Genomic DNA, 15,330 nt, shown 5'->3' with positions numbered 1-15,330 from the left:
CAAATAAATAATAATTAAAAGCTGCCCATGTATTCTGGCAGTCAACATAAACTTGAAACATTGTTAAAGTGTATTGCATAAGGAATGATCACATAAAAATGAGGTACACCTCATCATGTTTTATGTGATCTTTCCTCATGATGATCACTTAAACAAAAGCTTATTATGATTAAGCAAACAAATCATATTAAAAAAAACAGACTTACCAATTTCATGTTTGTTATGTATTGTTATTTTCAAATTATCAGAATTCTGTAACTGAAATACAGCTTGAACATCTGGGAGATAAAGCTCTGAACATTAAAAGAAAACAGTGGAAATTCGACTTCACCTTCATGTAAAGAACTCTGAATGAGAGTAACAATTACTGTGATGTATTAAACTGCACAGCATGGAAGGATCAGTAATTTCCTTGCATATATTCAAAGCTTTACCTCTTATCCACACAGTGCAATTAGGTTCTGTAACATATTCATATGCTACAGGAAAACCCGTTTTGTTATCAAATTAATTGCAGTTGTGACTAAATTAAAAAAAAAAAACTTCTTATTTTAGATTTGCAAACGTAAAATAAATCGTGCAGTATTGAAAATCAATTAAAAGTTATAAATATATAAACAGAAATAGAGGAAATTCGTTAACTTGTCAGAAGAATATAAAATAAAATAGGAGTCTGGAAGAAGAAATAAGCTGAAAACTAATTTTGAATAAAAACTTTGGGCTTGAATTACCTCCTTATCTTTGAAACTTATTAATATTTCAAGATCGTACGCATCACTTGCAAGTTTCATTAGTCTGTCGTAGTACATTTTGCAAACGCTCACGAGTTCAGCTAAAAGCAAACAAAAACACACACAGATTTATAAGGTGTCTACAAAGCGAAGGGCCACTGTTACTGGACTATCACGTATGGAACCAGAATTGCATAATGTTTTGTAACGTAACTGATGTCAGTGAGAACTTTTACTTACAGCAAAGACAAGAGTATACAACTCCTAGAGATCTGAGAATCATCTTTCATGATTCTTTTTCTGTTTGTCTAGAAATTATAAATGTCTTCTTAACATTGTAATTCTGCAAATTTTATCTCCACCACTCTCAACAAATACAAATGAATGTTTAATGAAAATGTTCAATATTTCTGCACCAATGTTACTCACAAAAGAGTGCCCAGGTGTTCTCGAGTGTTTGACATGGTTATGCTGGAGCTGCTACTGGCAGTACATGACAACACAAAACTGATTGCCCTTGAAGTGAACAACACGTATTTGCAAGATCCAATCCTTAAAAAGACATCCTGAATGTGACTATGCTTTCAGTATGTTTAGATAGCTCATCCAAGTCCTCATGGCAAAGAGCAGGCCCATAATTACTGCTCTGATCTAGTGCATGGAGGTAGGGGTGCCGTATGGTTTATGCATGCACAGAATGTGTACAGTAGGGCCATCTGGCAAGTAGCCTGTACTAGCTGTGCCTACCTAAGGGAAGACATTATTTTAAATTTTAAACCATGAATTTCTTTTGCAATTTAACTTTTCTTCTATAGCCAAAACATGCAATAACAGACAATGTATCTTGACCAAAAAATTTTCCATCAGGAGGAACACAATCTACAATTCTCTTTTCCGTAAGCAATAGTCTCAGATTCTCATACACAATAGGTCAATTCTATAGATGGGACACACAGAACATTGCACTAATCTACAAGGATAATTTAACAAACAGAAGAATAAAAATAGATCTCTCTTTTACATTAATTTATCTTTTGCCTTCCTGTTGTTGCTGCTGTATTGCCTTGAGTTTTTTTATCTTTATTGCCAGACTTGAATAGTTGCATGTCTCCTGTGTAATGGAATTTGTTAAATTATAAATCACAGGTGCATGGGTACATCATCCAGTGCCAAACAGCAATGCTCAATTTTAAGGTTCTTTTGTTATTTTAGTTTTTGAAAAGTATGACATACATTAAAAGTGTGGATCAATGAACATTGTTACATCTGAACATCTAGCAAATGACATACGAGATTTATTTAAAGAAATGCTGACATTTTCAGTGTATTACACATACCTTAAGCCAATAAATGGTGCTAATCAGTGACTACAATCTGAAACATGGTACAATGTGTTGTAATAACATTTCATATGACTTATCAGTTTTGAGGAACAGCTGCTGACAAAAAATGTGTAAAAATATGTAAATAACTACATGTTTATGTTAATTTGTGCCCCAACTCATTACAACTGAGATGATCTGAAACTGTCTTTTACATTACTAAATGATAAAAACATTAATGTCATTCACATTAAACTGAAGAACAGAAAAAGTTGAGCAAATGAGCATTGCTGAAATTTTATGAAGCACGATCTCAACAAAAAACCTCAAATTGGATGTTGGACTAAAATAAGTATCATCTTTTGATCATATTTATGAAAATATTTATTTCATGTAAGAAAGAGAACAGAGTTGAACAGATATGCCAGATATTGTCAACAATAAAATGAATGCTAGCACAGGCATTCTTGCAGGGGAGCAGTGGCTGTTAGAAATTAAAATTGTAGCTTATGCACAAGTCACATATAACTTTTCATTAGAAGTGACTTGTGACTGCTCTACTCTTTTAATAAAATGAGTGTTTGAGAGCTTCACTATGTATAAATGTGAATGTTGTTTGTTATTTGTAAATGAAGGCAACAGCATCAACAACATTTGAATGGTTTTATTGAATCATTAGATACTTCACAGAGTTTCCAAATGTGTCAAGTTTGTAACTGTTACATGACATGTAAAAGAGAGAGAGAGCAGGTTCTCTTTGCAGTGGAGTATACATAGCAGGACATTTACTACTATGGAATACATACAAAATGTATATCTACAGGTGGTATTACACCATTAAATAGCTAAATTACACAGGTAACATATATTACACAAAATATGGGAAAGTTCACTGGAACATGGATAAATCTGCACAAATCCAAAGCATGTAATTTAAAGGCACTTATATGATCACATATATCTGAAATAAATAAAATTCCAGTTCACTACATTAGAAAAGCATTATTCACAATAGGTACAGGTAAATATGTCAGGGCTAGGATGATGTCACATAGATGACTAAGGGGATTTTTGTTTCTGAATCAAACTGCATATCATGGGGGCAATCACTACTTTGGTTAAACAGATGATCTATATTTCTACATATTTGCTCAAACAACATGGAATTGTAATTAATTCATGTACAAGCAACCCAAAGTGTCATAAACAACAGTAAAATAAGGAGAAACACAGCATTTGGATATTAACTACCATTTCTAATCTCCAGGGTCTTTTACAGGATGGTTATCACTATACTCACCAGTTGCAGTAATGCACTTATGAAGTAAACAAGCACACAGTATATGGGTCAACAATCCATTATGAAACCAAACTACAGGTAAAGCAGTTACAACAGAATAATGTCACTTAAAATTTTCAAATGCCTCAATGACTGATTATAATCCTTAGTTTAGACTTTGAAACATTATGTTACTGCAACTTATTCATACTTCCACCAGACATAGCTACTTATACAAAATCTGAAGGAAACTAATGTTTTCACAGTGCGTGTTTTTTCAGTCTTTGATGCTCAGACTTTAAATGTTATAATTTTTTATGTAGTCCATAACTTTTTACTGAATTCATAACTACACAGATAAGTACAGTAGACTTTCTGTACCTAAGAAGGCCCAATGTTTCACTTTCATGTTGTTTACATTAATAATTCTACAAAAAAGCTTTTCTAATGCCATGGAATGCCAAAAAGAGTGTACACACTTTGAATGAAACTTTTTTTTTACTTCTACAAGTAAATATGGTCTTCGTTATTAATAATAGTTTATAGTCAGACAATGAAACAGAACTTAGGTAGAAGTTTCTATAGTTCATAATAACATTTCACCAACAATGAAACATACATTTCAATGCAGCAAAGAGACACAAAATTGTAATACAAGATCAGATTTGTTTTATATGTGTTTGTCAGAATACTTATTTTCACTTTTGCAAATGAACTATAATGAAATTGAGAACTGCTTCACCAAATTTCATACTTAGAAAGCATGTGAGCAGGAGTGAATAGAGAAAGAAACCATAGCCTAGTGATATTGAAATGGAAATAGAGCACTCAGAAATATCATTTATGAATGCATAATTTATGCATGAAAGTAAAACAAGACCATTCTTTACTGCCATGGAACATGAACTACGTTAACAGGTGAAATAGTAAACTATGCATGGATACTGGACAATTATAAAAGAGTAGACACTACTGGAAAGTGAATTAAGATGCATTGTTCCTTTAGAGTATGTTCAGAATACAAAATCTTATATTTCTTCCTAAATCTTCACTGATATGTAACACCGCATGTAAATACTGAACATTTAACAACTGGTAACTTTTTTAGTGTGCTAACACATTACAGTTTTTCATGTACACCTCTATTCCAAACAGGTCTGAGGGACAATTAAGTAAAAATGTCTCAAAAGTGATATAAGAGTAAAAGAAAAATGATATATGTTTTGGTATGTGTGACATGTCAGTTACTCATAAAAAATAACTATTCTAAAGGCTGACTCTATTTGAATAGTGAATAAATCAAAATATTTAAAAGCCTGGAACATGTAGTGATAATATCAACAAAAATTTAAAATAATGAATAATACACTATAAATGTGAAACTACACATTACTGATCAAAATAATGAAACAAAGTGTGTAACTAGTAGCCATTACTATGTTAAAACTTAAGAATAATCTGCAATAAATAAGCATTTATAAAATAGTTTATTTTACATTAGCTGCAACTATGTCATTAAGCAAATCTGTCAGTAATGCTCACTAATGCCTAAGCATTTTAACAGCTGTACTGATACTATAAATCTTGCCTACAGCTGAATACTGTGGGACCAAAAGACAAAATTTTTTGAAGTGTCTCACTTTTAATATCTGCTTCTCCTAGTAGTTTGTAATAATCACATATTATATTGCAACCAGATTACTACAACCAATGCAGACTGTAGATACGACTAACTCTGTTTGTTGCTAACGTCAGAGAGAAGCAGAAATCAGGCACTATGACTTGATGAAGACTCATGAATAATGAGGAAAACACTTGTTATCAAAACTGTAAAAGATGAGTTAAGATTGGGAAAAATGTGATATAGTATGTGACACTAACCCAGAGATCCTGGAATAAATGTCGCCACCACCACTATGACTTTGAGTTCAAATGCCTGGAGAAGTAATGGAACTAGAACAGGAAATATGAGTAAAAGGGTCAAAGAAAGATCCATAATTTTGCAAGTTTGTGTGGCTCAATGCCGTTGTCGATAAGTGTCAGACGCAAATCTGAAGGTCCACGATTGAACACTCAGCGAGTTCTAGGATTCTTTTCTGTCACTTATCACTCCTCTCCCCTATGGCAATAATTAAAGAATGGAAAGTCCAGGATGGACTATGTTGCTATGGCAATAATTTGTATATGTAAAAAATACCAAGGTGCATCATGATTTTGAGTCCATGTGTAGGCCCACATGTAACTGGCTGTCAGTTCAAGGCCTAATTAAAGCAAGTATGTTCCACATTCCATAAGACCATGCTTAATAAAGCACTGTTATGTTCAAACCAACCTTTGCACTGAGGGTAGCTTATACTTCTTACGTATGTCAACAATATCTCATGTGTTCCACATTCAGAATTATGTATTTTTGTCTTTGTTCTTCACTAATATAATCTGCAATTTTAAGCCTTAAATTCTGTTTTTAATTAAAAAAAGGTAACCAAAAGTTAAAAATGGCATATACTCTACTTAGTGCCAAATAGAGTAAATGTTTTTCATGAAAAATTTTATGCATTAAATTTGAAAAGTGCAAATGTTTTTGAAAAAATATTAATTCCATAAAATATTTATGAAGAATTTAATTTAGCTTTGGTGTATTAGTATTTTAATAACCAATTTTTGCTTCTATGCCTCTGTATATTTTATAGCCTATATTTCACTGGTGTGGGTACTCCTTACTGACTTCAGTGCTGTCAGTGGTTTTTGCATTAACTCTGATTCAATAAGAGTCTGCTACCCAGCATTTAACTGTGTTGAAAATCCCTTAGACGTATTATCACTTTCCAGTTTCACTGTAAATATGAAATTGTTTAAGCCAAGCAATTGTCACAAATTACTTATGTATGGAAAATTGTTTTTCTTGGGTAATTTGAAAAACTGTAGGTGCTGTTTATAATGATACTTAGTGGACTCTGACTAACTATACAATTAAAAAAATGTTGAATGTCTAAAATATAAAGTGTCAGGAAACAGCAGTTTCTTGGCATGCACTGTGACAATCCATTGGTTGATCTGAGATTAGTACTGAGATGATATAGGAAAGAAAATTGAATTATAAAAGAAAGAAACAGAGTGCTAACATAGGCACAATGAGATCTAGTACACACATCTTAATGGTACAAAGAGATGTTACAGAACAATACATTCCAACTGGCCAGAAAAAGGCTTCCTAACATTATTAATAAATACCCAAAGAGAATTTCTGATGTTTTGTGTGGAATCACAGCCCTAACTGAACTCGTAGAATGGATTAATAGACTGATTCATGCTTTCTGTCATCAGAAGGCTGTCACTAGAATAAAAACAGCTTAGTACATAATTTAGTAGCAGAATGTGAGTATGAATTTCCTTGGTGTCAAAATTTGTTAAAAAGTGGTATGATTTTGCCTTTTGATCCTCCAAATCTTTACTACTGAAAGTGCTGCATACACAATTTGAAGCAATGGATTCCATTTTAACCTAATGATATCCATGCTCAGCTCTTATGCATAAAATCTGTATAATCCAGGAGAAAAATATGTTTCTGTTGTTTAATGCACCATGTACTGTTCTGTTGTGTGAAAGAAAGGCATACCTAAAAGCAATTAAGATGATAATGTCAGCGAGCAAGCTGCAATAAAATATTAAATCTCTTCACCTTATGTAAAGTTTCCCTGAGTATTTTTTCGGTCTTCAGTTAAATAATGTACATCTAATATCCTATTTTTGTGTATTCCTGCCTTTAAAGTGCAAAACTGACATTATCATCTACTGCACAACATTCTTCTCCTGGATCTCACTCATGCTTTCATAAGAGCTGTACACACCTCTAAGTCCTTTTTTGCCACTTCGTACTCGAGGTCTAATTTCTCTCCTTCTAAGTTCACGATGCGTTTGTGGTAAGTGTTGATGATGGATTTCAGGGTTGCTATGACACAAAATATCTGATATAACTGGCAAAGATTTACAGTTTTCTGTGCAAGTCTTTACAACAGTTGCATCACATACATGGGACATTAACGCATTCATTATGATATTTAACTTGCATATGATGACAATGTGAAGTACTAATTTATGGCTCTCATGAAATCTAAGTTATGGTTGTTGTTAAATAAATCAAGATTATGTTCTAATTGTGTGGTCTGTATACATGTTACCCAAAATTGCATTCAAGTGTTTTTGAAACACAAGTACCTCATATTATAATCATACATACTCTTCTTTTCACGTGCTGTAGACATGATTTGTTCCACTCTATTACAACCATTCCTTCCAAGGTATCCAATACTGTTCTCATGACAAAATCACATATTAAACTATAACTACACAAATAACTGCTGTTGGCAAATTGTGGCATCTGATTGTTGAGATATATATGTATATAACAGAATAGTTCATTAGATATTCTCTGTTAGTATGCAAATAAAAAAAGCAGTTGTGACACAGGGTTAATGATGAACATTTACATTGCAAATGGTAAGCTGTTTCTACCAAGATAGATTCTTGCTACAAGGAAGTGCACATTTTAGATTTTAAGTCTTCATATGTGGAGACTTACAGATTTCTATTTTTTTCCCTTTTGTGACAGTGAGATGTGGCTACATTAGAGCAATACTGATTTTTAAAGGTCAGTTAAGTTGCTGCCAACTATTATGATTGGATGCTCTACAGAATTATGACTACACACTCTACAGAATGGATCTCCTTTGTGAATGAAGGGAATACATGATAAAATGAAACAATAAACACATTATAGCACATTATTTTGAATGTGTTGCAGGTTCAGGCTAAAAATAAAAATAGTAATAACACAAAATAAAAGGAAAACAGGGTGCACAGCAGAAAAAGCAAAATCAAATACAGAAGAAGAAATGCACTTACAGAATCTGCAGAAAAATGAATTTACAAAATTAGTTTTAACTTCTGAGTTCCACACTGAGAACTGATGCTGAAAACTACACAATAGCGTAAATGTTAGGATGCAGCTTTAGCATCAAAACCTTGCTGTGTTAAGAATCAAAACACCAAAGCATTTAATTTGTATAAAGCTAGCTTACACTGCCATTTTACACCATTCTTGTATTAATAAGTTGTATAGTTACAGAAGTATTTACATTAATGCGAGCACTCCTAAGAAATGAAAATTCTGTGAAATACTAGAAAAGAGCAGGATGTAAAATGGAGCAATATTTTTTGGGGGACATGAAGAAAAAAGTTTTGTTAAAACACATTAAATGAAAGTATTAACACAAAGACTAATATTAAGGAAGTCAGTGTTGGAAGATGAATAACTGAATGATGGAAACTGAATAACTTTTGCCTGTGTTTTTGTTATTTTTCACTACCTCAAAGTCTTTCTTTTTAACTGCATACTCCAGATCAAACTTTTCATCTTCCAGCTTCTGGATTCTAGCGTGATAATCCTTGAGCACACGCTTAACTGTATCTGTAGGAACATGAAGAAACAAATGAGTTGTATGGTGTTAAGATACTGATGTTACCTCTAGAGACATTGGTCTTTGTGGTGAGAAAGACTTACATGATCACTTTGATCACTGAAAATTGTAAACAAACAGTAAAAAGGTGGAGTGTTCCATGCAAAATCTGAAAACAAATGTCTTGTGGGAGATAATGAAATAGTCAATTAATGGTCTAGACCATCAAAGTTGAGTAACAAATGGAGTACCAAATGTTTAAATTGACTAGGAGAAAGAAAACTGTTGTAGAGATATATATGCATACAGCACGACTGCCGTACTCCTCCCAGTGAGGAAAGTAAATCATAATTGAAACAGAAGAGATGTTACCTAAGGGAATGAGAGCCATTTACAATCTTTATTCATATATATAAATGTTTAGTGTAGGTGTGAATACCTGAAGAACACTCAACCACACTTGTGCCCGAATAGTTAAAAAATACATGCTAAAATGAATTTTTGAAATGATCTTTTTCTCTTAATAATTTTGATACACTGATTTAACTGTGAACATGAATACTGAGAAACATTCACCTTCTTTGAGACCCAGCACCACTAGTGTACTGGACCCAGTATAAGCATACATTCAAATGTACTGCTGGGAAACTGAAATGTGTACACACAGAGAAACTTCCAAAATATTTACTGGTTTCAGTGATGACTGGATGACTTCTTAGTTTAATTTAAATACTGGAAAGAAAACTTTTCAACACATTACAAATCAATATATGTAAAAATAAGGTTATTAACTTAATTTTATGGGCATTTTCACAAAGTTCATATCCAGAAAAAAATTTGATATTATATAAAACTTCTGTGCATATGAACATAAGATCTTGTAACACAGTGATCTTTTTCAGGTAGTTGAATCATTGACATATTGTCCTGTAAATTTGTATTGACTCAATTTTCCTCTCAAGCAGTAAATCAAAGAACTCTGAATACTGCAGATTTAGATGCCATGTTTGACACCAACATAGAGTTTAAACAACACATCAGCAACAAGAATATTTTAATGTATGTTGAATGGAATCTTGAAATATAAGAATTTTCACATCATGATGTTTGTGCCGACTGAATCTATACGTTAATTAGAAATTTGAACCAGGATCTTTTTATTTCATTTGTTATGCTGTACTATTTCAAACTTCTTGTACACAATACAAATATGGACTCAAAGGTTTAAATGTGTTACTGTGTTCCAACAATTAAAAAAGTTAAAGATCCAGTTTCAAATGCAGGCACTATACACAGTTTTTAACAGCTGTGAAGATTCACTCAGCACACAATCTTCTGCAGAATAACTCATTGACATCTGACTAACAAAAGTTTTTCAAGTGATGGCTGTGCTCTAATTTTTTGCTATCTGGGTGCATAAATTCATGTAACATATATGCTAAAGGAGCCATGTCACTGGAGATTTCAGAATTGTTTAATTATGCCAATAATGGGAAAATATTGGCAACACAAATGACCTATTGACTCTAATGTGCACCAGAGAAATGCGTATGTACATTATGACAGTATACTTTCATACCTTCATTGGCTTCATCAACGTTCTTTGGTTTGCCACACCGCTCCTCAATGATTCTCCTCCTCTCAGCTGCTTTCCTTTCTTGTTCTTTCTTCAGTTCTTCAGCTGCTTTCTTTCTCAGCAGTAACTGTTGTCAACAGTAAAACAAGCCATTGAAAGCACAATTTACATGATTGAGATGGGTACATCATGTCTTGAGGTGGACAATTTCTCTTGATTTATATTTTAAACAGATGTTAATGTAAATATATATATCTTTACAAAAAAGATAGGAAAACAAAAAATTACCTACTCTGGAACTCAAATGTGAACATGCTCTAATTTCATAAGAAAAGACATATGTGTGTGTGTGTGTGTGTGTGTGTGTGTGTGTGTAGAACATAAAACTGATACTTACCCTCAGTTTCTTCTTCCTCTCTGGAGTCATGAAACCTTTCTTAGCCTTCTTGGCTTTAGATGCCTCCTCGAGCCGCTTGCGCACTTCTGCGCGCTTGCGGTCGATTTCAGCCTGTTTGGCTTTCTTTGCCTATTGGGAAATAAAAATTACTCAGTTTAGGTACACATAACAAACATTCTAGTTTGGATTACAGAAAGAACATAAAACTATTTGTAATGATTGTTGACTGATTATATTTTGCTTTAAATTATTCTAAGTCGTATTAAAGATATAGCTCTGTGATGTACTTATCACTAAATTAATTATTCATCAACCTTGGATGAATATTTTTGTCTTTTTGGTACAAACAAATTTGATCAGTAACACAGATGATGTTAATTGGAAAATATAACATTAGTTGAAGCTGGTGGAATATAAGCTTATATACATTGCATTGGAAGGTTTGTATGGGCTAGTTACTGCTTAATATAGAACAGATGGAAAATGTAAATGGTGGTAGGTACTCAAGGACATGTTTTTTAGGGCACACAGAATTGTTTTGTAAACCTAGCTGTCAATTTAAGTGTTCAAGATGGCAAATGGGACTTAGATACTTAGTTTCAGCCAATTATTTCCATGCCTTAGATAAGGTGGCCAATAGGCATATCTGTTTGTTGATGTGTTTCATTATGATTATGAGTTCTGTAGGAATGTTGCAAATTTTCTCAGTGAACATGATGACCATTTAATTTCTAAAAAATGGAAGCCATCTTCTTCCTTTGGATTATGTTTGTGCATGCAGCTGTTATTTTCCAGTAGTGACCAGTTCATAACAACAATCTTTATGATTTATACTCAGATGGGAATGGTGATTAACAGATTACCTTGTGCAAATTTCTAATATTTTAGCAGTGGTTAGACGTGATAATGATAATGAACACTGTGTCAAGTGAGACGGCAGTAGACGTACCCAATGTCACATGAAATGTACTTCCTTAAATACAAGGCAAGAGAAACTGTGTTGTGTGCTATAGACATGTTATATTGACACTGGTCAATGAGTAGTAGGTATACCAAAGGGGCAACAGAAGGATGTTTATACAGTACATAGGGAACAAGAAAACACGAGTTAAGAACTGTACACATTTGAATGTTACAGCTACAATTACATTATACTAGTCTTAAGGGAGATGTGTTTCAAAATGGCTGGAGCATGCATCAATTTTCAGCAATTTATTCTGACATTTTGCTCTTACTTTTGTGCAACAGTGTTCCTGAGCATTCTGTTGACATTTACATGAGTGTTATACTTCTGAATTTTCTTCACTTAATTGTTCTTTATGTTCATTTCTTTATGATGAGATAACTTTAGTCAAGAATCAAAATTTTTTTTTTCATTTACTATTTTCAGGACTGTATAACAATGGCTGGTCAATATACATTAAGCATAGTTCTGGCTGAAATATTATATCAAAATTCAGCATTCATAAATTAAAATTGAAGTTGATACAGTTCTAAGTTTTTTTAGAACTAAGAATTTGAGAAAAATGCATTTCTATTTGTATAAAAAAAGATCCGTTCAGGTACACTTCCTCAGCACAGAAAGTAAGAGAATAAAACTTATTGTTCAACTAATGGCTGTAATACTAAAGTTCCTGGCTTTTGATGCTCATTAAAAGTTTTCTTTTTGTTTTTAAGTATCTTTTTTGGAATTGCATTCACACAAGCTATATGGTTGTATATATTTCATCCTTAGTGGCTGTAATAAAAGTCTTTTTTATACCATACATGTTTCGCTTTATTTCAAATTATCTTCAGTGATCAGATGTTTTGCTTCTTAGTGTATGGAAGAACATACATTAAGAATGCAGCAGGAAGCAAAAAATCTGACCACTGAAGATGCTTTGGAATACAGTGAAGCACTTATGGTCTAAAAAAGACTTGGTACAGCTGCAAAAGATGGAATATAACCTATATTACTTCTTTATAAGCAATTTTCCACAGATGCATTACTCACAGCAGTGGATATACTTTTAAATATTTTGGTCACATTCACTTCATACTTATTTTCAGGAATATAATTGCTTCTGCAGTTACATTGTGGGATATGTTACCACAATGGCAGAAGATAAAGGATCCATGAAAAGTATATGCACTACCGGCACATAAGGAAAATTATTAATATGAAGGATCTAACATAAAATTTATTTATTTGTTCCATCTTTGAGCATTCTGCATGCTATTGATATGTTGTAGAATAATTTTTAGTTGCTGGACTAATAGTGCTGGAGTTTCTAAAAGTACTTAGGCTAGGAAGCTTTTGATTGACTTATCAAATGGATTATTCATATTTTGTTCTGGTATTTCGTTTGTTAGTAATGATAGTAAGATCCAAAGGAAAAGCTTCATCCTCATGGTCCCAAATTCTGTACATGCCTCCTCGAGACGCTTTCTCTGAAAGGAAAAAGAAAAGCTAGTCAGTAAAGGTGGTTTGCATTATAAGATACAAAGACAACACAACTGAAATTTCTGAAATGAGTTCTGTTCTCCAATCATTTCAACATATACAAAAAATTAGAAGATTTGAAGTTTGATTCCAATGATAATTATCTGATAGAAATTTGAAAATATTGCTTTTCAGTTAACAAGTCTTCGTGCATACAAAAGATTAACTGATGCAGTTAGGTATTACCAACAAATGCAAACATATTTCAGTTACTGTATTTAAGAGGTCCTTTCCATTACCAAAGAATTTAATATATCACGTGAGAAAATAGTTAGTTAAATTGTCAGTTCATGACAGAGCATAATAAATAAAGAAGAACTATTTACAAAAGTTCTTAGATTGAAATGGATGTCAGGAAAGATAAAAAGGAGTGAGACACATATATTTTAATGTACAGTAATTTAGCTTATGTTGTGTTTATAATACATCACAGCAAGCCTTATCTTATTTAAAGACTGGACTGGCAGATGAGCCAATTTATATGCAAGATATAAATTTAATTTAATATTTCTTTACTGTTTTAGCAAAATTAGCAATGCAAAATTGGAGAGCATACTTAAGAGGAGTGAGTGTACTTAAATGAATCAAAATAAACATTTCAAAAGAAAAATTAACCCTGAGTCACATGATGCATGCCTGTATTTTCTTATTAACAGAAAATTCACTGGATGAATAATATATGATGAAAGTCTTCACAAACTTACAAGCAAAGCTCTCACATTTTTCTTCAAAAATGGCAGAACCTCTAGTGGCATTATAACACATTACCTTACAATTTCTTTGTATACCAAACTAAATTGAAATATGTGACCTGAAATTTACTAAAAGCTGCATCATGTGTCTCTACACATTGTCTTTAATAAATGAACAGTTACATTTTGCATATCTGAAAGACAAAAACAGTTACATGGCAAACATGTAGTGTGTTATTTTGTTACGTATATGTTTCATAATGTGGCTTACTGTCTTTCTTGAAAGTTCACCAGTTCTTCATGTGGTTCTGTAGGACCTATAAGATTGCTATCAGTAGCATGAATATATTTTACACATACTTGACAAAAATTTCTGATCTGTGAAAATCCACTATTGTTGTCTGATATTATGGGAAAAACATATTGAGAAATAGTAAATCATTTCAGATTTACAAGAGTGTTGTGAAAAACATTATGTTTCAAACAACAGGAATTATGATTATAGAGAAATCATCATTGAAGAGCTATGTAACATGATGTTACATCTACCATTTTTTGGCTCTGATATGCCATATGTAATAATTTATGTTGTTAATATATGATTTTGTTGTTGAAAGGTGAAATCTGAAAGAAGCTATTTCTTTAAAATGTTTCATTGTGTATTGCTGACAATAACTGAAATTTATGAAAAGAAATAGGCCTAATGGTGAAATAACAGTAAATTCTTTGCTTTCACCAATACTGGTAGTTGTCATAAGTGTAGTTTAGTAAAGGCAACATGCAAAGGGCACACAAATACTGTACCTTTGTTTCATTTTGTATCTTGTTTCACTGCACAGATGAATGCACCAACGAGACGATGTCCATCATTAATTTTGTTGTACACAGCAGATGATACCATGAAAAAAAAAAGATTAGAGAACCAATTTATTTTTGTTTGATGAAAACATGTAATTATTGGAAAATAGAAGCTCCTATATTTCATTATATAAAACTTAATGAAGTTGAATTATATGGATCTGTACATATGCACAACTATTGTTAACACACATAAGACACAAATATGTATGCCTCATAGAAGAAATTAGCAAGAAAGGTTTCAATTTGTAAAGTAGGGCCCATTGGAGTTTGTACTTGCTAACAAAAATAAACAAAAACTGATTTTATTACCCATGGCCTGCAAGTCCTTTGGGAATACAAGAATTGTTTGTAACTCACCTCACCTCATCGTCCGCCATGTTTGATCACGTGACTTTTCTTCCTAAACCTAAAACAATTGCAACAACATTGATTAAAGAAGAGAAATTTACATTATAAATTAACATGCTGAATGAAATAAACAATTATCTTCTAGCATAGTGGTTAATAGAAAATACATATTTGGTTAAAAAA

The 15,330-nt window shown here is 32.4% G+C and overlaps 1 protein-coding gene across 4 annotated transcripts in view; it reads right to left on the bottom strand.

Annotated features, from left to right (window-relative positions):
- Positions 1 to 15,330, bottom strand: part of LOC126251499 (troponin I) — a 148,421-nt gene that overhangs the window by 91,812 nt on the left and 41,279 nt on the right. Inside the window, exons 2-6 of one of the 4 annotated variants that reach the window (XM_049951973.1) lie at positions 15,162 to 15,205; positions 13,177 to 13,194; positions 10,762 to 10,890; positions 10,368 to 10,491; positions 7,181 to 7,281 (exon numbers count right to left, since the gene is read on the bottom strand). In XM_049951973.1, coding sequence (XP_049807930.1) covers positions 7,181 to 7,281; positions 10,368 to 10,491; positions 10,762 to 10,890; positions 13,177 to 13,194; positions 15,162 to 15,176 — 387 coding nt within the window. In that variant the 5' untranslated portion in view covers positions 15,177 to 15,205. Of the gene's footprint in view, positions 1 to 7,180; positions 7,282 to 8,698; positions 8,800 to 10,367; positions 10,492 to 10,761; positions 10,891 to 13,176; positions 13,195 to 15,161; positions 15,206 to 15,330 lie in introns of all 4 variants that reach the window. The other 3 variants (XM_049951971.1, XM_049951972.1, XM_049951974.1) reach the window with 3 other exon arrangements.

This window comes from Schistocerca nitens, chromosome 4 (genome assembly GCF_023898315.1).
Source record: "Schistocerca nitens isolate TAMUIC-IGC-003100 chromosome 4, iqSchNite1.1, whole genome shotgun sequence".
In the NCBI taxonomy this organism is placed as follows: domain Eukaryota; kingdom Metazoa; phylum Arthropoda; class Insecta; order Orthoptera; family Acrididae; genus Schistocerca; species Schistocerca nitens.
This window is presented reverse-complemented; position numbering and strand designations above follow the sequence as displayed.